Here is a 24,495-nt window from a genome sequence, read left to right as displayed (position 1 = left end):
CTTGGGATCCTGGAATTTATTCTAGGAACAGTCCTGCTGCCTGCTACTCACACACTGGTATGTACACACATCTAGTGAAAACATCCAGGAAATGAAACACACTCCTGATTGTCTCAGCACAACCCACGTGCAAAATGCAACACGGGGTGTGGGTGGGGGTTGATATTAGTATCATCTAGAGTTTTTAATTTTTCACAATATGCATTTCACCCTCAGAGTGCAAGCAGTAAAAGAGGGAATTATTCGAAAGTTAAGTGATTTCTCCGTATCACTTCCCCATTCACCCTCACTTTGAGAGGTCTTTGAATGTCAATATTATTTAAACCTATAGTGATAGTACTACCTTAAATGGAAATAATTGTAGCACCTCTATAATCCTGTGAGTTAAGCAAGACTTAATTGTTCCTACATGGCAAATGCAATAATAGTAACAGACTGCCTTAAGGTCACGTGGATAATAATCAGTGACAATGCTGAAAAGAAAATTCAAGTCTCATCTGTTATGTTGATGGGCTCTCTCCAGTTGATCAGGTTTATGATATCTTTCTTTATAAAAATGTTCATTTCTAAAGCCAAATGACCTAATGATGAACATTCAGCCTTTTACTACAAGTTTGGCCAATGATCCCAAATTATGAAAGTGTCCAAACTGGGTAGTTTAACTTCGCCTCTAGCTGCAGATTGCAAAATAATGATATCCCATTTACTGCAAGGGCAAACATAGGCAACAAAGTTGAATTTATTGTCCACTAACAGAAAGATTAGGCACCTTGTAACCTTGAAATGCTCAAGGGCAAATCTGGGTTTTATTATTTATAGACTCCGGAGCCTGAACTCCAAGTGAATCTCATAAAACATAAGGTGATGTCTAAACATTTTTAACAGATTTTAAACTTACTCTCACACTTCAAATTCTCTATCCTTTCTACAACATGTATCTTAAATCCAGCCCTCTATTTATACCAGAACACTTAATCAGAGGCATTCTCTATAGACTCACTGTACCCATGTGCTGCTACCACCAGGGTTCCCTGCCTATAATAGCCAAACTGACAATTACCTAAGCTGGTCTCCCTACCGACCTTATCTCTTCAGAACAAATTTCAGAGGAAATGAATGAGTATTTGATCAACTGTCAAGTTCCTTGTGGGCTTGCTGACACACTTTTTTTTTTTCTCTGAAGAGAGGTGTACACTTGGAAATATATGAGCATTTTTCTATCTTGACTCAGCATCTTAAAGGTACGTTAGCATGGCAATATTTTAGATATGGCAAGGATATGACCTTTCTGAAAAGGTGCAAGCTATTATATGCTGGGAAATAGCACAGATGCTCATGCTGGGAAAGAAAAAGTGAAAAGAACTTGATGAGTAAAAGGCCAGTAAAAGAAGAAAGTGGATGAGCACATCAGTTGGAAAGTTTGACAATAGCAAAATCAGAAAAGCACTTACCCTTTTCAGGGGATCTGCCCCATAACTTAAGTAAGATGGCCTTTATCAATGTTTCATTTAATAAATGAATAGCACCTATCTCTGAATAGTTTTAAAGGGATATTTTAAGATAAATTAGGTAAATAAAGATTTCAGATACTTTATTAAAATATGAAAGACCATTAATGATTCAAAAAAACTTTATCAGAAAAGGATCTGATAAATAAACATAATTCATATATTTAGGATTATTCCAAAATAAACAAATTACAGTAAAAAAAAACAGTTACATCTATTAAAACTTAAACCCATGCTACAAATGATTAAGAAGTATCTAAACACATGCATTTTATTTTGAAAGTCAGCTTTCTGAATTCCTTTACAAGTTAAAAGTGAGGCTTTTACTTCTACAACAGGTAAATGGCCCACAATATGTATTGTACTTCTGTAGCATCCACAGTAAATGCTCAGAAATCAGCCCCTGCCAGTTCACAGAGAGTAACTCTGGCTCTTGGCAGCTCACTAATTATTAACCAGGCTCCACCCGTGAACAGCCCAGAATTGCAGTTTATTAGTTTACAATGACACGCAGTCCTTTCCTCTGAACCATGGACCCAAACCTCTTAAGACAGATATATCTACACACCAGGAACCTCACTTGCCATGTACTTATCACCTTTTATTGTTAGTTTCTTGTTGTTTTAGTCTTACTTTCTCTTGTCTTTTACTGTTTCTTGTCCAGCTAGATAGTGAGCTCCCTGAGCACAGGGACCAGGTGAAAGTTCACTTCTCTACCCCAGTGCCTATCACGTTTGTTCCGTGAATGAATTCTCTGAGCCCTGAAGCAACCCGACATAATCAAATCACAAGAGTCACAGAAACATAAACTGTGAAAAGAAACTACAGATCCCCATCATTGCATAAAATCTTGGCCCTCACTTAGGTTGCAGTCACTTGGGACTGTTAACAATTAACACAACCGTAAGCTTTCCAATGGTCTGTAGGGCTACCTAATGGAGAGACTGCCTCAGCTGAGGAGCCACAGCTGCTGAAGCTTTCCCTTCAAAATGAGGTTCGACATGGAGTAGCAACAACTGGGGCTGACACAGGTAAATGAAAAGAAGGCAAGTCCACTTCATCAGATTCACAATATAATTTCAAATCCTGTAGCATCAACTGTAATAAACATTTAGGACATATCTTAAATTATGGGATTTTTAAACTCCAGCTTGGTCTGTGGGTTTTACTCTCCAACATCAGAGCACTAGGCAAAAAGGTAGCTTTCAGAATTAAACAGAAATTGTTCACTCTTTATCTAGTACTTGTTTTTAGCCCACAGTGGACAGCTTCATAAATCCCAAAGGAGCCTATAACACAATAGCCAGCGGAGAGCAGAATGTCTAATGCAGAACCGCACATGACAAAGAGGAGAGGCACAAACCAGCTGCCTGCCATATAATTAAGCAAGACATTTCAAAATCAGTAGGTATCAAATAATATTTCACTAGAAATGGTGCTTTTGAAAAAAAAAACGGACGATTGTTTTTATTTATATTTGCCAAGAATTAACACTAATCTTTTTTAAAGTATCATGTTTTCAATCGTTTTTCATTTGCAAATAAAATAACTGAAAATAACCTGTGGAAGGACTTTTTTCCAATCCTCATTTCAAAGCTCCTCATTATCCAGAAAGTCCATTTCTGCTTTAGCATTGTGTTAGATGCTTCCATTACAGGGCTAAGATGGTACTAGAAATGCATTTGTAGCTCACTGAACTGTATTATCTACTATATATAAAACAGCATATATTTAAATTATTGAAAATAAAGTACAAGGTGTTTTATTTTTCTTCATGGCGCTTTCAGGAAGACATCAGGATCTCCTCTTCTCCCTAAAGAAAAATAATAACAAAAATCAAGGAAAGATAAACTTACAAGCTATTGAAATTACTGGTTAACTCAAATTTATAATCATAAAATTTCCAGCTGCATAAAGCTCACACAGACACAACGCAACGATATAGCTCAAGGAACTAGTATTTAAAATTGAGTTATAAAGAATGGAATATTCAGCAGAAAGGAACAATTAGCCAACTTGTAAGTTGGAGTTCTATTTCCATTTCTATTATTCATTAATTTAATTTACCACTCGAGTCTCATTGTCAGTTTGTGCTTAAGCCTGGGTCCCTATCCAAAAAAAAAAAAAAACAACAGGATATAACAACTCATTTTCTTTCACCACAAATACTTATTGCTGCAATCAGGCATATCTCCTTCTTCCAAACAAATGATTAACCCCTGTCGAAAGATGAAGGAACAATTATGTATCTAATGGCCCCAGACATTGGCTAATATTTGGTCATTAGCTTGACCCATGCACTAAAATAGCTTTGCTCAGGAGATGTAACAATTCATGCCTGTGGAATAATAAAGTCAACTAATTTCATTTCCTTTGCTACAATAAAGTTTCATTAATTCGAGCACCACAAATTCAGAAATCAGGATTACATGGATCAGGCTAATATTAGCTTCTCCCTCCCTGAAGGGAAAAATATACTTTACTAAGCAAAGGTGAAGGACACCCAGGTGCTCCCTGAGCATCCCACCTTGAACATCATTTGGTTCTAAATTAGTGAAACGAAATGGTACTTACGTATTGGCAAAAGAGAATGGGGAGGACAAGATGGAACGAGAGAGGTTAAATGTTGTGGGCCCATATAATTTTTTACATTTTTGCAGGGTTTTTAAAATTTTTTTACTATAAATTTTTTTATTTTTAAATTACAGTTTACATGGCATATTATTTCATACTAGTTTTATTTGAAGTTTATAGTACAGCATATTTAAATCAAAATATGGGAATAATCCCCACGCCTCTCATGTGATGTGTTGGCTACATGTACTTTCTCATTGCATTTTTCTCATGGTACTTCCTGTAACAATATGTTCATGAACAGGTTGACTCATAAACTGACCTTCCAGACCCTGTCAAAATTAACAGTAGGATGGAGACCTGGGAGGAAAAAGCAAAGGGGACTAAGAAGGACACACTTCCAATTGCAAAAGAAACTATGGAAATGTAAAGTACAGCATAGGGAACACAGTCAAAAATACTGTAGTAGCTAGTATGATGTCACATGGATACTAGGTTTATTGTGGTGATCACTTTATAAGTTAATTCATGTTGAAGCACTATGTTGTACACCTGAAACTAATGTAATGCTGTAGGTCAAACTGCAATTAAAACAAAACTTTAAAAAATTAACAGTAAACCATACCTGTAGTACCTTGTGTACTTCTACCTGAGGACTTCTCAACTGGATACTGCAGCGGTATTACAATGCCTTGATCTGGCTTCTGAAATGCTGAAATTAGATTTTTTATTTTCCGGAAAAATCTTTTATGAACCCCAGGTGCTGTCTGGAAAATAAAAGGCCAAGCAAATTATTCACCTACATCATAATGATACGAAAATCCCTACAAAATGTGTGAGAGATGCTTAGAGAGGTAACATTTGTGTAACTTGTTCAAGTACTTGAAAACATAAAGAAGAAGAAAAAAACATCCCAGAAGACTTTACTTTGGTTGGCTGAATTTCCCTGCAAGAGGAGCTAATGAGCTATCATTTCAGTTCTCCCAAGGGCGGTATCAGTTTGTACAACCTCTTGGTCATTGCCTTGCCCTTCCTGCCTGCTACCCATCATACATCCCAAACCTCTAAGGGTGTACAGGCCATTGCCCAAAATGAATTCACCAACTTAGAAGATACGGTTAAACACAGGAAAAACACAGATTCTACAGGTCATTAACAAAAAGCCTGAAGAACAACAATGACAATAACAAAAACAGCACCACCAACAAAAACATATCCTCCCTGTCATCATCACACAATAGAAAATGCTACAGAGGACATTAAAATTGACTGTTATGATACACACAGTGCATGGCTATTTAGTCCTTATATGCTCGTCTCTCAACGTGCCCTGCCTCATCCTTCACATTAAATTTTTTCCTCCTTGGGAAAGTTCCATATTCTCCCTAACATTACTCTCTCCATTTAACACTTCACAGTGACAAAGTTTCATCTATGACACAAAAATGAAAGATTATATAAGGTCACCCTTATTTATTTGTTTGTTTTTGAAGAGATCATTATTTGCAAGTGACTATTAAAATGTATTCCTTTCCTGACATCAATTCTCTTGCAAAGACACAGCTTGAAATCAATAACAATTTCCTGCAAAGGCTTATGAGCCAAGCTTTAGGCAGAAGCTCAAAAGTGTCATTTTACATGAAATAAAATAGTATTGCTATAAGCAATGGAACAATCAGTAGTTTTTTTAGAAAACTGTTTTTCAGCTTTCCATCTGGAAGATTTTTGAGGTGGGAGTTGTTTGTTAGCATTTAATGAGAAAACATGAAGGCTGGCACACAGACTTCTGCCAAACAGACTAAAAGCTGAAGCTAGTACACTGTCAGTAGTAACTCTCGGTCACTTCCTATGTCAGGGTGAGTAACTTTTCACTGAGAGCACTGGCAAAGTTCTTTTGAGCTTTCAGTTCATAAGTGTCCACTCATAGGCTCACACAACTCGGAGCATCAGTAGCTATAGAGTATAGATCATTCTCGCACTCAGCTCCACCCCTATGGCAAAAACACTTTCCCAGAACTCTACCTCATCCAAAATAACATGGCCATTCTTACAGGGGCCCAATCAGCTCTTCGGCTGCAAGATAAAATCTGCAAATTGCAAAGGCAGGGTGTAGGCACAAAATACCTCCTTATAGCTTCCTTAGAGCCCCATTTTCAAAGCACTTTCCCATTTCTTGCCCCTACTAGTTCCTCAGAGGTGGGCAGTTATTGGCTGATTTGGTTAGTCCCATTTGACAGATTAAAAAATGGAAATACAAAGAGATAATTCAGCTTGCCCAAGGTCCTACAGATGACCAGAGACAGAACTGCCTCGAGATCCCAGGACCTAGTCTCTTGCCTCAGATCAACACTCAACCAAATAGACTGTAGTGAAGTTAGAATCACTAGTCATATGAGGAACTATACACTCCCCCAGGGTGGAAAGATTTCAAACCACACATCTTCTTAGCTGTTCTTGTGGCTTGTAAAATGATTTATCAACAAAAGCAACTTCTTTTATGGGGACTTACAAGCAGTTAACACCTGATTATCCACACTAACAGAGAGAAATAACAGCACTGGATGTACAAAAACAATTTCAATTTGGGATGAATGCTTCATTGGCAAATGGCTGGTCTCATTCATAGTACTTTGCTTAGGTTAGTAGGTAAAATTATTTAGCATCTACTGGTGTATTTATGATCGAACATCCAGAAAAGCCCAAAGGCACTAAAGTTAGCAAGGGGGAGGTTAGTACAGTCACTGCAATGTACTGCTGGCGATGTACACACTAATAAATGATAGGTGACTGTGTAGAATCCTCTGAATTAACAATAGAGCCAAATTTGACTCTGAGTCACATGAGAAAAGTTAATACACTAGGCAATGATAAAATGTAAAAGCCTATCGAAAACTAGAAATTCAAATAAATATTTGTCTTTCATAATTCAGTGGACTCAGTGTTCAGTTTTGTCCCATTCTTTGAAACAAATCTCACACTTATCTAGTTTTCTTGCACAATCTTTGCACAGAGGCTGGAGCACTACCGCCGTGATTTTTCCTGCAGTGTGGAACTACAGCATTATTCCAAAAGCACTGTAAATATCTCTCACTTGCCCAATTTTGAAAATACATTTGCCACAAGAATTGCAACACTGACAACTCCCATCCTGTCACTGAACTCAGCTATTGTATAAATTTTCACATTTTCTATATTGCTATATCTTAGTTATCCGTGGAAACATGTGTTGGATCACAGCTGGTCTTCAATATGCTCTAGAGAAGTTTCTTCCAGTCGGGTGATAGAGCTCTGGGAATAAACACTAGTTTAATATCCACCTTAGCAAAAAACACAACTGAGGAGGCAAATTTAACAGACAGAAGAAAGGCAATGGGCATTGCAAAAATAAATTTAAAGAGTTCTTTTTAAAGCTGTTTTCCCTTTGGAGAAAACACACCAATCTTCTGCTCTCTTGGTGCAGAGAATTACATTATTATATAAACAGGGTCAAAACAGACAACTGCATGAAACAGTATCAATGTTCAATAAGCCCTCTCTTCCTTAACATGATCACAAGCATGTAACAATCTGCATATGATGTGATACTTGAAATGAAAGAAAACAAGTCTGAAGGCAAGATTAGCTAATCCCTAATCATTTAAGATACTTCCCATAAAGAATATTGGTCAGCAGCTGAAGGCTACTTCTCTAGTGAAAAGAGCTATTTCAGGTCAAATATATGTGTAGATATCATATACAACTCTTCATCATAATAAATGAAGTTTAATTTCTTAGTTAATCATCTCTGCAGTAATGCAGATAACTTTTATATACACTAGTATAAATAGTTTGATTCAGAAATAGTATGACTTTTCCTCTAATTAGTATTGCAATGTTAATTATCCTGATATAAAGCAACAGTGTGTTCAGAAACTTGCCCCAATTCATCTCACCAGTTCCAAACATTTGTAATCTGCAATTTGTGCTTTCCGGTGTACTGATAAATTGGTAAAAGTTAGAGCTATTTCAATTTGTTTTAAATCAAGGATTTAGAGTTTCTTAAATACATAGTGATTGAGTTATTAATAGATGTTGATAGTAGCATTTCTGTTTTCAAACAGCTCATAATGAAGCACTCTCATTATAAAAAAAAAGGCTGTTTTAAAGAGTCAGATATCAGAGAAGGCATTTGAGGTCAAAAGTTTCAGTTGTAGAGACCTCTATGTTGGTAATATATAATACACTATCCTCATGCGTAGAAATATATTGATTCCACAGGCATTTCTTGCAATGATACAGTGACTTTCAAATGTTTTCAAAGCCACCAGAACCCATTTTTCTAATGATATCTTACTCAGAGCTCTAGTTGATAAGCAAAATAAAAGAGAACAGCTCAGATTAAAGACAAACTAAAGACCCAAAAGCATATCTGTGTAGGTTCTTCTCTGCCTCTGCAAATCTCCAGGAAAATCCAATGTACCCAGGTAGAAGAATATTACGATTTTGCAGAGCGTAGCTTAAAAACCACTGCAATGTTCCCTCTATCTCTAGTCCACCTCTCCATGTTCCCACTTGGCTCATCTAGGAGTCTTGCCTTCACACAGAGCAGCCCTGCTTACTCTAATACTTGAAAATCCCTCCCTTCTTTGAACTCCTACAGTAATTAAGGTAGCACCTGATTATACACAATGATATTGATGTGTATATTCATCACTCTCAATGTGGGTGAGTTCACATTTTTGAGGGCTTACTATGTTCTAGGTCCCGTGCCTAAGAGCTTTCTTTATATGCATTATCTCACTTAATCTTCAAAATGAGCCCTGTAAATAAGGAACTACTTTTAGCCTCATTCTACAGATGAAGAAATTGGTTCAAAGAAAAGTTAAGTAACCTGCCCAAGTTCACAGACCTATCAGGGAGGACAGTGGACCTGACATGGTGCCTAGATCCACCTGACAGCAAAGTTCAGGCCCTCGCATGGCTATTTAATTCACGTCGTATCTCCTCAAGGGTGTTATAAGCTTTTAGAAAATAATCCCCAATAGCACCAACACTCATATTAGTACCATTCACTAACTAATAGCTGATTTAATTATTTTACACATTCCATATGCTTTCTAAAATTGTACATATTTTTCAGAAGCTTTCTAAAAGTTTGACAGTCTTGCAACTTTAAAAAAAAATCTTTTCCCCAAGGTGATACCACTCCATACAATGGTGGTTGAACAGAACTGGCACCAAAATTCTCTAATGCCTTCTTTTCACATTTTTATTTATTTATTTTTAGAGAGAGGGGAAGAGAGGGAGGAAGGGAGAGAAACATTGATGTGTGAGAAATACAGGTACATCCACTAGTTGCCTCTCGCAGGCCCCCAACCGGAAATCAAACCACGACCTTTTAGTTCACAGGCCAGCACTCAATCCACTGAGCCACACCATCTAGGTCTTTAAAAGCTTCTTAATGATCTATGAACAATTTTGGATTGGAGCTTTAGTGATATGAATCTCAAGAATACTTGGGGAATGTAGAGTTTGACAGCTCTTTTATAAAACCAGCCTAAATTTCAAAGACCTCCTGGATACCCACAGAAGTAAAAATAAATAAAAAAGCTATACCTCAGCACTCCAAGAACCTGTTTCTGTCTGGGACACTCGGTATGTATAAATGTAACCTTGGTACCTGTGAAAGAATAAACTCCATTACTGAAAAATTCCAAACGAACAAACAGATGCTCTCGGTTTTAGCTTAACTATCACATATAAATGTTACATATACTGGGACACACATATATGGCACCATGAATTCATAGGAAGAAAAACCCAGGGAATCTAACTAGCTTGTGTATTATATCCAGCTAATCACAGTTTCCAGTAAGCCTTGTTTATGTTTTCTTTTTGAAAAATATCTGGGAGCTCAGATTTGTAAAGTTATGTCTAATTGAACAGGAAGAAACTTAGAGACCTGTTGTGACTGGTAAAAATCGTGAATTATTCAATAGATTTAATTAAGTGTAGTCTGATTATTTTTAAGTACATATAGAGCCTTAAAGTGGGCCTGACAGCACCTTCTCCAGGACAAGGTACTGTCAGGCCCACTTAAAATAATGGCAATAATAATATTAATTATAAATATAATAAATATAATACTATATTCCTATATTACTATTACTTTATAGCATATTATAAACTAGTAATAACAGAAATTTGAATTAAAAAGAAGTCCTGCTAAAGAAATTGAAAGCAGCTTGTCCTTTCAGATGGGATAAATATTCTCTCTCATTAGTCAGTGTGTATGCATATTGTATATCTATATATTTGATTTCTACTACATACCAAGAGTTTCATATGCTATATTAGTTTGCTTATGCCGCCATAGCAACATACCATAGACTGGGTGGCTTAAACAAAAGAAATTGATTTTCTCACAGTTTTGGAGGTTGGAAGTCCAAGATCAAGGTGCCAGCAACATCGCTTTCATTCTGAGGCTTCTTTTGGTTTGTAGTCAGCCATCCTCTTGCTCTGTGCTCACAAGACTGCTTTGTGTTTGAGCGTGGAGAGAGTGATCTCTGTCTCTTTTTCTTCTTATAAGGCCACCAATCTTATTGGATTAAGGCCCTACCATTATGACCTCATTTAACCTTAAATACATTCTAAAGACCCATCTCCAAATACATCCACACTGGGAGTCAGGCTTCAACATATGAATTGGGGGGGGGCACGATTCAGTTCACAGCATTCCACCACTGGTGCCTCCAAATTCATGTTCTTCTCGCATGCATGCAAAATACATTCATTCTGTCCAAGCAGCCTGCAAAGTCTTAACTCATTCCAGCATCAACTCTAAAGTCCAAAGTTTTATCTCAGTATCATCTAATCAGATTTGGGTGAGACTCAGAATATGAGTCATCCTGTGACAAAATTCCTCTCCAGATGTGAACCTGTGGGACCAGACAGGTTTTGTGCTTTCAAAAATATAATGGTAGGAGAGGCATAAGATAGACACCCCTATTCTAATTCAGAGAAATAGAAAGGAAAAAAGTCACAGTTCCCACAAGTCCAAAACCTCATAAGGCGAATTGCTTGAGATCTTAATGCTTGAGAATAATCTTCTAGGGTTGATACTCTGCCCTCCAGACACACAGGGTGGCCCTGTCACCCCCATAGCTCTGGGGGTTGGCCCTGCCCACTCAGCTCAGTTAGGTTCTGATCCCACCTTTAAAATCCATCTGGGAACAGACTCACCCCCCTGGGCCTGTGGCAGGAGTGGTATCCCCGATGATCTCTGAATTGCAGTCAGGGCCGTTTTTCCCTTTTCTTGAAAGATAAAGCATGTCTGCCATCAAATTGCTCTATTGTCTTGCCCTACTCCTTGTGGTCCAAACTGACAGTGTCTCTGAGGCCTTGTCCCAAACTCCCTTCCTGGTTTCTGCTGAGGTGGTAGTTAACATCATGGGTGATCTCCTTAAGAGTGATTATCTGGCCACACCCTTGGTGTTCTCTCCAGAAGAAGCTTCATTTTTTGTCATAAGGGTATGCTGAGAATTTTCCAAATCTTTAAATTCTGGTTTCTTTTTAAAAAATTTATTTATTTTTATTGATTATGCCATTACAGTTGTTCTATTCCCCCTTCATTCCCCTCCACCCTACCCCCCATCCCCACCATTACCCCCTTTAGTTTATGACCATGTGTCTCAAGTTCTTTAGATTCTATATTTCTTTTTGATTATCAATTCTTTCTTGAATTTATCTGTCTGCCTTTGCATTTAACTATAAGCAGTGAGGAGGAACCAAGGCACCCCTTCAACACTTCACTTAGAAATTTCTCCTGCTAAATATCCAGTTTACAAGTTCTACCTTCCACAAAACATGAGAACACAACTCAGCTAAGTTCTTTGCCATTTATAACAAGGATGTCCTTTCCTCCAGTTTTCAATAACATATTCCTTATTTCTATCTGAGAACGCATCAGAAAGAATTTTAACATTCACAGCTCCACCAACATTCTGTTCATGGCAATGTAGGCTTTTCTTAGTGCGCACCTCCAAACTCCTCTAGCCTCTACCTATTGTCCAGTTCCAAAGCCACTGCCACATTTTTAGGGGTTTGTTACAGCAGCATCATACTTCTTGATACCAAAATCTGTATTAGTCTGCTCAGGTTGCCATAGCAAAATGACTGAAGCAAAAGAAATTTATTTTCTCAAAGTTCTGGAGGCTGGAAGTGCAAGATCAGGGTGCCAGCAATATGGGTTTTATTCTAAGGCTTCTTCTCCTGGCTTGTAGGCAGTCATCTTCCTGCTCTGTGCTCACATGACCTCTTCTTTGTGTATCAACATGGAGAAAGATATCTCTTCCACTTCTTATTATAAGACCACTCAGAAATAGGCCAGGCATTGAAGGACAAATACCATATGATCTCACCTTTAACAGGAAGCTAAATAACAAAATAAACAAGCAAATAGAATAAAAACAAAGACACTAAAATAGAGAACAAGTGGGCAGCGACCAGAGGGGAGAGGGAAGGGAATTTAAGGGGAAAAACGAGGAGGGATTTTAAAGAACAAGTATGAAAGACACAGGGATGAGGTCTGTGGGGGGGGGGATGGGAGGGAGGTGGGGAGACGGGGTGGAGGGGGGGGTTGGGATGGGAGAAATTGACAAAAGAAAACTGTACTTGAAAAATAACTCAATAAATTTAAAAAAAATAAAAAAAAAGACCACTCATCTTCTTGGATTAGGGCTCCACCCATATGACTTCGTTTAATATCAATTGCTTACTAAAGGCCCTATCTCCAAACACAGTCACATTGCGAGTTAGGGCTTCAACATATGAATTTGACAGGAACACAATTTAATCCATAGTACACTTATTATCTCTTCTGGACCCCCTGACAGTCTTATGAGCTTTATATTGTGAAATTCATTTTACAGGTGAGGGAACTGAGACCTTGAGAAGTTAAGTAATCAAAGCCACAGTAGAGATCAAGCAGCAGAGAAGGATTTCAATCAGGTCTATTTAACTCTATAGTCCCGGCTCTTAATACATGACTTAATTTGCCTAATAGATTTTACTTCACATAAAAGTAAAGTAAACTTTATGCTGAATTATTTCAAATTATGAATCCGAATCTGGATCAACAGAGTTTTAAGGCATTTTGTGATTGTTCTTTTTAGGCACAAATTTGGGCCAATATAGATCTTTGGTTAGAATACATGCTGAATTGAGATAAAAATAAATGTGTTTAAACCTAAAAGAACAGATGATTCTAAAGCATTCTAAACAGAAGGTCATCCTTAAGTAACTGACCTCATTTACCATTAACCACCTTTAAAACTAAGTCTTTAAATATGTGGATTAAATGACTATATATTTAATCAGTATCCATCAGTACCGATTACCTACAGTACAAAAAAAAACCCCACTCTAATCAGATTCATACTATTTGTAAACCCTCCCCCTCCCCAAAAAGATCAATGGAATTGCTGGTGTGATTACAAGCAATGTTTTATTTTTGTTACAGAGGTTTGTCAGAACATTTAGATCATATATAAAATAGATCATATGTAAAATTTGCCTATGTGGAGTATGCTAAATAAATATAAAATATTACATCGTTAAAGTCCTTTGTTTTTCTAAGCAATTGAAATCTACCTCAAAGCCCACTGATTTCAGTAAGCACTCCATAGGGAACAAGGCAAGAGCTTTGCTTTCCATTTTTCACCAGGGGAACTCAAACCTAAGGCTTGAAATGATTACCTTAAAGTCACACGGCAAAATGGAGATATAAGCAGGGAAATAGGTCCTTAGTTCTATTTTCCCTCTGGGAAGTGATTAATGGCAATAATTCAGTACCATTAAAGGTGATGAGGAAAGGTATTATTTAAAAATCTCAGCAAAAATGAAAGCAAAATTCTAAGTAACTGGTTTTCCACTTTCTAAAACAGTGGGTCTCTTAAAAATACAATGAACTATCTCCCTACTATCATTCAACCTCATTTAGTCAAAATAAATGAGTCTGTTTTGAAAATTGTTTCCTAACGAATCTGATCTTATCTCACTTTCAGTTAAGCAGCAGGAACTCGAGTACCACTTCAAAAGTCCTTACCTCCTTCAGTCTCTGAACAACCTGGTGTCAGTGACACATAAAATTTCTTGTGATTAACTCATCTAATATTAACAATTTCCTACTCCCCAACGCCTCAAATTTCTGAATGAGCAAAATTCTTTCACCCTTTACATAAGCCAGCAGTTTATCTCTTCCACTTTCAACTTGCTGAAGTAACTGACCAAGGAGGGATCTCCTATAGTCAACTCCAGCTATCCTATGGCATAGATGGAAGAGAACTAAAACAGTGAGATTCCAATTATGTTCCCATGGTAACACCATTGGTATCATTTAGGTGCTTGTTGGAAATGTGGAATCTAGGCCCTACCCCAGAACTGCTGGATTAGAGTCTGCATTTTAGCAAGATTTTCAGTGTGGAGAAAAGGGAACCCTAGTACACTGCTGGTGGGAATGCAGATTGGTGCAGCCACTGTGGAAAACAGTATGGAATTTCCTCAGAAAACCAAAAATGGGACTGCCTTTTGATTGAGAAATTCCACTACTGTGATTATACCTTAAGAAACCTGAAACACCAATTCAAAGAAACCTATGCACCCCAATGTTCACAGCAGCACAATTTACAGTAGCCAAGTGCTGGAAGCAACCTAAGTGCCCATCGGTAAATGAATGGATCAAAAAACAGTGGTACATTTACACAATGGAATACTATGCAGCAGAAAGAAAGAAGGAGCTCCTACCCTTCATGACAGCATGGATGGAACTGGAGAGCATTGTACTAAGTGAAACGAGCCAGGTGGTGAAAGACAAATACCCTATGATCTCACTATAAGTGGAACCTAATCAACAAAACAAACAAATGAGCAAAATAGAACCAGAGACATCAAAATAAAGAACAAACTGACAGTGACTAGAGGACAGGAGACAGGGCAATAATGGGGGGAAGGGGCTAGGTCAAATCAAGGAACATGTACAAAGGACCCATGGTAATGAACAATGGGGTGGGGAATTGTCTTTGGGAGCAGGGGTTGGACAGGCCAGGGAGAGCAACAGTGGGTAGGAAAATGGGGACAACTGTAACTGAACAACAATTTTAAAAAAAGATTTCCAGTGGACCTCTAAGAATATTAAAGTGACTAAAATGCAAAGAGAATACCCACACCTCATTGAGAATATTCATGGCAATTTCTCCAGTCAGGCTGGCTCCTGTCATTCACCCTGGACACTGCTGTGTCATCTCCCCCAGAGTCATCAGTCTATGATTTAAGAATGCAACTTTATTTAAATATAAGCTGAAGCTCTTTCAATTGTTTCAGTTCATAAAGCAGCATTTCTGAAGCATTTACTCCTGCTGCCCCAACAAGATTTCATAGTTTTGTTTCCTGTAGCTTTTATTATGAAACAATAAGTTTATAATACAAAATTCAACTAAAGTATTGAATGTGGTTTTCCTCAAACTATGCATACTCCCTCCCTGTCCAGTAAAAAATCACTGTTCTAGCAAATAAATTAGCAAATTAGTAACAAGAGCTATAAAATTGTGCATATATTTGACCTAATAGCCTTGCGTATCTTCCTACACTCCAAGTAATCAAAAGGCAAAAGCAATTTGACAAAGGTTTTCATCGTAGTTCTATTTTAATAGTGAAACAAATGGAATTCACCTAAGTATTCCTCAATAAGAAATATTACTTAAAATAGAAAATGGTAGTAGAAAGAATGGTTCAAAATTATAGCGAAATTCAAAGGAATTACAGCCCTGTAGTTTTGAAACAATTTTAAGCACATGGCCTATGTTGATATAAAATGATAATATGTGAAAAAAGTGGACACCAGGAGATGACACTGTGATTACAACTGTTCAAAACTGTCTGTTCTTGTATGCATATAAACTAGAAGTAAATTTAAACTAATGTAAATGTGTCATTATATTAATTTTCCCTATAATTTACATAAGTGACTAATAATATTTTTAAAGAAAAAGCAAACTTACCACTTGGAGCTTTAAAAATCTAGCTAGAGTTTTTTGTTGTTGCCATTAATTTTCTTGAGTAATATTTTACACTTTAATGATTACAAAGCATATGTTGTTGATTCAGTCCCTGCTGACATTAAAATTTGCCTTTTTTCTCCTCAAAAGTGGTCCCCAACTCTTAAAAACATGTCCTGGTTAGAAATGGATGAGATGAAAGCAATGTGACTTATTCCTTATTTTCTCAAAGGGTCAGTGTTGGGGACAGATTTTGATGTAGAACGGACAAAACCACATCAATTCCTTCTTTATACCACTTCAAGCATTACACAAAAGAAAAAGGTTAGCTATGTCTGACTTCTTCATGACACTGCAAACTGAGCAAGCTCATGTCCATGCTGTCTTTGTCTACATAAACTAATGCTATGTGCAAAGTTTAAGGCACAATTATAATGTGATGAATTTTTTAACAAATATTTCAGAACTTGTATATCCAGAGAAACAGTGTCTGATACAAAGCCATCATTATTGATACCATACTTTGATTCGAGAAGTTTCTTGATTTCCTATGGCCTAATCTCCATTCTTTAAGAGTGATTTTGAATTTTCAGAACTGTCAAAAGGCATTCAGCTTCAAGTCTGATGGTAAAACTACATAACACCAGTTTTGATAAATCATAACAATAAATATAATCTCTTCTTTTCCTGAACTGTCACATAACATTCTATTTATGTGTTCCTGTGGTGGTATAACTTTGTATTACAATTATTTATAGTAAGAAATATCTGCTACACGTCAACTTTATAAATATTAATTCATGCAATAATCCTCATAAACAGCCCCATGTGGTAAGTACCATCCCCCTTTCCACAGATAAGAATCCTGAGACATGGTAAGTTTAAGTAATTGTCCAAGGTAAAACAGCCACTCAAAGGCCACAGTTGGGTGCATACCCAAAGAATCTGGCTGGCAGGTCTGGTCTCTCTCTTATATCAGGGAGAATGAATTAACAAACTGGTCTTAAGGTGAATCCAAGACAGTTCCAGAAATGGAGGAAGTCTGCTTGGCCTTTAGGCTGAAGGTGTACACTGAGGGGAAGAGAGAAGAAGGGAACTGAAGGGAAGAGGCCAAGAGGGGAGATCTCAAAAGAGGTCAACCCAGATATCCACTTTCCTTAAACTAAATGCCATCTTCAGACTGATACTGCAACATCAATTTTTATAATGTCAATCAGACTCAGCACTTCATTTGCGGGCCTGTGAACTGTCCATTTAGTGGTCTATATGTTGCAAAGTTCATCCTAAGCTAGCCTTCAGGTTTGCTCTGCCATTAATACATTGTACTCAGATAATCCAAGATAATTTTCATATTGACACCAAATCACATATACAATTGTATTCAAAACTTTAAATTATAATTTCTCATTCTTTCAAGTTTTTTGCCACACTGTTCCTCTCTGTTTTAACTGATAAGTTGAAATTTTATTTTGTCACCTCTCCCTCCCCCGTTTCTCCAGTTACATTAATAGGAACTTTATTCCCTTTATTCTTAGTCATCCTTTAAATCTTCAAGGACAAAAAGATAATTATCCTTTTTCCTAAGAATATATATGTCAAATGACTTCATTATGTGTCCTTGATGCTAAAGACTATAACAGCATTTCTTCTTTCAAATCTCTCATCAGATTAGTAGCAAACAAAGTCAGATATGTACAGAAGGATGCTAATTATGGAAATATACTATTTCTCCAAACTAAGTATTTTAAATATTTTAACCTAGTTTTTCTTTTTGCCACCAAACTATCCCAGTGGGCACCTAGGACTTTCCCAATGGCTATCTGCAGTGAAAAGGGAGAAGGAAAGAAATGTGGGAGCTCCCATGCACATAGGGAAAAAAAACTTGTTATATCTTAAAAACCAAAAGAATAAAATAAAATGACAACTATTTGCATTAATAATAGTATTTTGTATACTAGAGGAATACACAAAAAACACAGAGTCAATCGTTTTCCTATTCAACAGAAAATATAGTGGAAATAGATTCCACTTACGATAGAGACAAAAAAATCAGCACATTCATACACATGATAACTAGAAATAAACTTAACAAATATGTGCAAGACCTATGGGAAGAAAACTATAAAACTTTGTTGATGAATGTATCATCAAGAGATATATCAGGTTTTGGGATAGGAAGACTAAATTCTTTAAGATGATGATTTCTCCTTAATTTATTGAGTTTAATGTAATCCCAATGGGAAATTTTAATTTAAAAAAATTATTCTAGATTTCATGTTAAAGAACCAACAGATAAGAATAACAAGTATTTTTAAGTGCATTAAAATATTATGATATGGGAGGAGCCCAAAACAAGTCTCCCCAGAAAGTGCCATCCTGACATACAGATTATTTACAGCTAAAAATAAAACCCAAAATTTTCGAGAAGTTTTTTTAACTTCTTCCTTACATGCCCGAAGGAATACAGATAGAAAAACCAAAATGGGAAAGAGAACTTTGTTCACCTTAGCACATATGAATGAAGTGTGTCAGACAGGAGGATCCAAGCAATGTCTGTCTGTAAGATTCCCCTCTGGGTCCCATTGTTCTGGGTGGCTCAGCAAGAAACTGTTCACCACAGGTTTGCTCTTTCTCCTCTACCTGTGAATTGCCTGCTTTCCCCTTGAAATCCCAGACCCCAGCCTCGCTCTACTGAGTAATATAAACCTCAATGGCCTAATGTGTCCTTGGGCCTCCTGTTCTTATGGAGTCCCTGTATGTACATATGCATCATAAATTTGGTCATTTTATCCTGTTAATCAGTCTCATGTTGATTGATTATTAGTCTGAGCAGAAGAATTTACAATGGTAAAAAAAAAAGTATTTTTCTGTCCCCTCAATACTATAATGCTGGTAATACAAGAATAAATAGATCAATTGAGCCACAGATTGCTGCAAAACAATAACTGTTACATGTAAGAAAGTAATATATGGTAAAGGAGGCCAATAAATCAATGGAGAATTGAAGGTCTATTTATAAATTATATTGGGACAATTGTTAGCTATTTCCAAACAAAATCAAATTCGATCTTTTCTCCACACTAAAATAAAATTCTAAATGGAATTAAAGAGTTAAATATAAACTAATCAAACCATAAATTTAAAACAAAAACTGAAGTAAAGTTTTATGACATCTCTGGAGGACAAAGAACTTTCTAGACTGGGAAGCAAACAAAGAAATCAAACACAAAGGAAAGGGGTGACAGATTTGACCACTACAAATGTTAATATTTTTTTGTCTGTCAAAGAAACCTAATGGCAAACACCAAACTAAGAAAAGATACTTTCAACAGACCAAAGATTAATGTATAAACACCCATAATGTGTTAAGAAAAATACTAATATACAAATGGCTCAATGGGCAAAGTACACAAAGAGCCAATTCATGAACAAAAGACCACAACAGCTTACCAAGCATGTAAAAGACACTCTATCACTAACCAAAGAAATTTGAAATAGTGAGATACCAAATTTCAAAGAGAAATTTTTTAAGGAATTCACAAATGCAGGAAGGGTGTGATGAAATGGACACTCCTGTGCATTAATGGTGAGCATATATATGAATTGGAAGAATCATTTAGGAAAAAATATTTGGTGATCAGGTATACATCAAGAATCCTAAGCTAGTCATGTTTTCTGACTTAGAAATTGCACATCTTTAAAACGTATTATAAAGAAGTAATTGCAATTACGAGGAAACCTTTATGGACTGAAATATGAATCATAATAGAATTTATAATTGAAAAAATGGAATTACTTGAATGTCTAAAATAGATGACTGGTTAAGGAAAATATAGTACATGCACTGGCTAGACTATCATGCAACCACTAAAAATAATATTTGAAAATAATTCATAATAACATTATATATAAATGGAGTTTTTCATGCAAAGTGGAAAACTCATCATAATACAATATTGTAAGAGCAATATGTGTTTACAAAGCAACTTTAAATTAAGATATAGAAGAAAAGACGCTTCATTTTCAATAATAATTGTCTTTAGGTTTTAAAACTACAGATGGTTTTCCCTCATTCCCATTATCTACATGTTTCAAATTTTCTGTAATATGATTAGATATTAGGAAGGATTTTTAATAGACTTACTATACAAAAATCTAGAATTTATTTATTGAAAATAGTTAGAAAAACAACTTTTCACTTTAAATATGGGTGAGCAATCTTATAAATAGAAAACTTCTTTAGTACTTTTTGAGATTCAATTTTCCAAAACTGAACAGACAAAAGAACATATCTTTTGGCCATGACCAGGGGTTTAGAACTGGGGGGAAAAGTTTTAAAACATAGTTTACAGTTTGAAAGCACGTACAAGATGCTATTTCTACAAAAAATATAGACTAGGAAGTGGGCGAGGGTACAGGGGGCATAACTGGTGATAGACAGAGACTTGACTTGGGGTAGTGAGCACATAATACAATACACAGATGATATAGAATTGTACACCCGAAACCTATATAATCAATGTCACCCCAATAAATTCGATTAAAAGGAAAAATACAGAAATTAAATATCAATTGAAACTTCTTGGACAATGGGAGTAAACAAAAGATAGAATGAGAAACTATTCTGAGCAAACTGCACAGTCACTGACCATTTGTTAGCTATCCCTCCTTGTTCATGTGCATATGACTTCATTTACATTGTTATTTCTTTTGCACATCATAAGCACACACGTTTTAGTTTAAGATGAGTCCGTGGTTTATGTCAAAGTGAAATGTCATTTTGTTACTATGGCATAGTACCAAAATGGGGAAATGAAAGTTTTATATTGATCAAAAGGGACCCTTGGCTCAAAAAATTTCAGAAAGTGTCATAAAAGGTAATGTATCCTTGTGCCTTCCCTCGGCAGCTCAGTCTGGCAGCTGCCCTCTAAGACTTGGAGGCCCCAGTCTGCCCATCAAAAGACGTGAGGGGAACTCCCAATTTGCCTACTCTTTTCTGCTACTTCATAAGGAGGTTTGCATGGAAAACTAAGAGTCATAAAAACTGCACTTACGCAAGCTTCACATTGGGTGAAAACTGAAATGTTTGAGAATTTCCCACCTGCCTAAATTAATTACTTACATGATCCTTGCCTACATGGGCAAAAGGGTAAATTTGTCCTTGTCTCTTGCATCTTTTACAAACAACAATCTTACGCAGAAGGCTAGGAAAACATCATTATTTTTGTTTTATAAATATTAAAAGCAAGCCCTGGCTGGCGTAGCTCAGTGGATTGAGAGCGGGCCTGTGAACCAGAGTATCGCGGTTTGATTCCCAGTCAGGGCACATGCCTCGGTTGCAGGCCAGTTCCTGGCAGGCGACACATGAGAGGCAACCATACATTGATATTTCTCTCCCTCTCTCCTTCCCTTCCCCTCTAAAGATAAATAAATTTAAAAATATTTTTTAAAAAATATCGAAAGCAAGACCCAGAATAGTTGAGTGACTTCCCCAGTGTTCCACACACTGGCCTCCTCATATCAGTCCATAGCTGTTTGCAGTAAAGAACAGTATTTGCTTTGACAGTTCATTCATTAATGCAAAAATATATACTGAGTGCCTCATAATGCCTTTTACATTCCATTCCAAGCTGTGTTCCTGGTGCAGGAGACAATGTCGCTACCCTCATGGAGTTTACATTTTACCAGGAGAGCCCAGCAGTAAATAAGTAAACAAGCAAATGTCAGATAGTTTAAAGCTCCTTGAAGAAAGATAAAGAGATACAGTGTAACAGGGATGGGAGAGGGCACTTATATTATAATGATCAGGTAGTCAAGAGGAAGAAGGAGGGGAGTGGGAGGAGGAGAAGAGGGGAGAAGGTACAGAAAATAAGTAGCATAGACAGTAGGTAGAAAATAGATGGGGGGCAAGAATAGTATGGGAAATATAGAATCTAAAGAACTTGAGACACATGGTCATAAACCAAAGGGGGGGTAATGGTGGGGATAGGGGGGTAGGGTGGAGGGGAATGAAAGGGGGAATAGAACAACTGTAATGGCATAATCAATAAAAAAAATAAATTTTAAAAAAAGAGGCAGAAGGAGCAAAAAGTGCAAAGACCCCAAGTGGGGAGCATGTTTGGCAAGCTGGAGAAACAACAAAAGAGGCCAGTGCAGTTGAAGCCTTAAGCAAATCTTGCAAGGTACACTGTCCCCTGCTCTCCCTTTTTCTGCCCAAGCTTTTTTTTTTAACCTGTAGGTTAAGAGACCCATTATGTCAGCTTCGCTAAAGAAGCCCTTTTGTTGGTCCACTCCCTCTTCAATCTTGTTTTGATAAGAACACAACCTAAGAATACTACTTGGTTTTCATTGGCCTTCCCCAGTTTCCACTTGGGAAAACAATAATATAAGCGAAACATAAAGATCTGAGCCAAAGAGCTTGAATTGCTTCCGTGTATTTCACTTGAAGCCTTTACAATAAATGCATTTGGCATGGCCTGAGAGTTGCCATAAACATGGCTCAGCCATTTAAAAAAATAATAAATAAATAAACAATGACAATCCTCTATTACCAGCATCAGTATAATCTTTTTTCACTGGCCCAGAGGTACTTTAAAACCTTGCAGTGTATCGTTCGGTACTGAAAATACTACCAAGCATTTTCCTTCATTTATTTTCCGTCTAGAACCTACTGTGCAGAGCTGGTGTTTTCATGGTTGTTTTTATTCTGCTAATAAAAAGTAATTCAGCTACATACTTCCTTAGACATGTTCCATGAGTGCTGAGAGAAACTGGCTTAAAAATAATATAATAATAATAATAATAATAATAATAATAATAGGTTACATTCACAAAATATTTACTATGTCTCAGGTGCAGTGCTAAATTTTTAACCTGTATTATATCATTTAATTCTCACAATTCTATGACGTAGGTAGTAATATTATACCTATTTTGTGGATAAGAAAACCGAAGAACTGAAAGGTTAACTTGCTGAAGTCACAAACCTAGCATTGGACTAGCACAGGATTAGGTCTCAGACCTACGTGACTCTGGAGCCCTGAAGCAAATATGAAGTTGCGTCTAATTCAAAATGGGGCGTTAGACAAAGACATGCCTAAGTGAAGAGCACAGCTGATTCATAACAAGGGTGTTTTCCCTCTGTGTCCTTCACAACTATTGTCTGTCCTCACTTTTATCAAGAAGAAATCCTGCCCCCCACATAGCTCTTCTAAAGGAAGCTAAGTAAGCAGTTTTAGAGAGGCAGTTTTACTCACAAACATCTCCCCTCTCAGCGTCCTACCTAACTGGTATTGCATTCTTCAAGTAATAAATTTAGTTTCTTAGCCTGCTTTCTCTCCCTGAATTTAATGGTCTTACTTTGGGATGACACCTCCAAATTCATTTAAAGAGAGTTGGAAAGAAGTCTTTCCTCTTTTCAGGAGCTGCTGGCCCCAAATCTGGCCATTCCACCGTCCCAGGGCTCTACCTCACTGGCCTCTACCAGAGGTCAAAATTGAAGTCTGGATCCTGGGTCTTGCTCTGACCAAAGGTAAATTCTATGTTGTGTTTCCCCGCTCAAAAAGGTTTTCTCTACAGGTGCTCCAAAAGGTCCTGGGGAGGCCTTTCTGGTGATCCAGAGGCCCAGGAAGCAAGCCCAGGGTGGGTGGTGGAGGCTGGGACCAGCTCCTGCCACCTGTGCATTGCCTGCCCCCACCACCCATGCCCACTGCCTGTGCCCACCCTCTGCAAGCCCCCGGCCCTGTAACAATGTACTCACAGCACACACAGGCAGTACACGCCTGGGACACTCTCACTGTCCCTCAGCAAATAGCTGCCATCCAGACCAGTGGCAAGCAGTAGCTTCTCCCCTGTCTCCCGGCTGATTTTGCCATGATACACAGGCATTGCATCCATGGCCTGATAGACTCTTGGGCAGGCCAAGGTGTGGACCAGGAGAAAGATGTGGCTGCTGCTGCTGCTGCTGCTGCTGCTGCTGCTGCTACCAGGCAGGAGTCAGTGAACCTGACTCCCGGTTTAGCCAGATGTGCAAAAAAGAGAAAGGAGCACCGGAACAACAGGATGTTGTCTACCTGCCTTAAAACCTCCTTCTCACACTTCAGTTAAAACCAGCTAAGCAATTTAGCATCTTGGTTATTGCCACAGGGTTCCATCCCCTCCCCACCCACCCCGCCCCCAACACAGGGTTTATGTGGGAGAAGGACTACAATTAGAAGGTCCTTGCAAGATTTGGGCTGTACTACCAACACACACACAGGAATGCTTGCCAATGCTTCTGTTCTTGCAGTTTTCCCAGGGGCCACCAGGAATGACTGAGCTTAACTAGTCCCTGAAGAGGTTGATGATAGAGGCAAGTCGTACCCAGCCTTCATGTGGGGTAG

At 37.4% G+C, this 24,495-nt stretch overlaps 1 protein-coding gene across 2 annotated transcripts; it reads right to left on the bottom strand.

Moving 5' to 3' along the window:
- Nucleotides 1-1,620: 1,620 nt before the first annotated feature.
- On the bottom strand, nucleotides 1,621-24,191 carry SH2D1A (SH2 domain containing 1A). 2 transcript variants are annotated; one of them, XM_053662341.1, is made up of 4 exons: nucleotides 23,874-24,191; nucleotides 9,678-9,741; nucleotides 4,717-4,849; nucleotides 1,621-3,321 (listed from the first exon to the last, which is right to left on the bottom strand). In XM_053662341.1, the coding sequence occupies exons 1-4, from the start codon at nucleotides 24,008-24,010 to the stop codon at nucleotides 3,281-3,283; spliced, it is 375 nt and encodes a 124-aa protein (XP_053518316.1). In that variant the 5' UTR covers nucleotides 24,011-24,191; the 3' UTR covers nucleotides 1,621-3,280. The 2 variants fall into 2 exon arrangements, with proteins under 2 accessions (XP_053518316.1, XP_036989466.1); XM_037133571.2 differs by having other exon boundaries at nucleotides 1,622-3,321; nucleotides 4,708-4,849; nucleotides 23,874-24,189.
- Nucleotides 24,192-24,495: the final 304 nt, after the last annotated feature.

This window comes from Artibeus jamaicensis, unplaced genomic scaffold (assembly GCF_021234435.1).
Source record: "Artibeus jamaicensis isolate MK-2021 breed Jamaican fruit bat unplaced genomic scaffold, CSHL_Jam_final contig_240, whole genome shotgun sequence".
In the NCBI taxonomy this organism is placed as follows: Eukaryota; Metazoa; Chordata; class Mammalia; order Chiroptera; family Phyllostomidae; genus Artibeus; species Artibeus jamaicensis.
Note: the sequence above shows the minus strand (reverse complement) of the source record. Positions and strands in the feature narration are given on the sequence as shown.

What these genes read in the sequence shown, in the direction of transcription:
- SH2D1A (XM_037133571.2), bottom strand. Translation starts at nt 24,010, where the DNA reads ATGGATGCAATGCCTGTGTATCATGGCAAAATCAGCCGGGAGACAGGG. An exon ending in GTGTACTGCCTGTGTGTGCT is followed by an intron (nt 9,742 to 23,873) that starts GTGAGTACATTG and finishes ATTCTTTCACAG; the next exon opens with GTACCAAGGTTACATTTATA. An exon ending in AAGTACACAAGGTACTACAG is followed by an intron (nt 3,322 to 4,707) that starts GTATGGTTTACT and finishes ATTTTTCTTTAG; the next exon opens with GGAGAAGAGGAGATCCTGAT.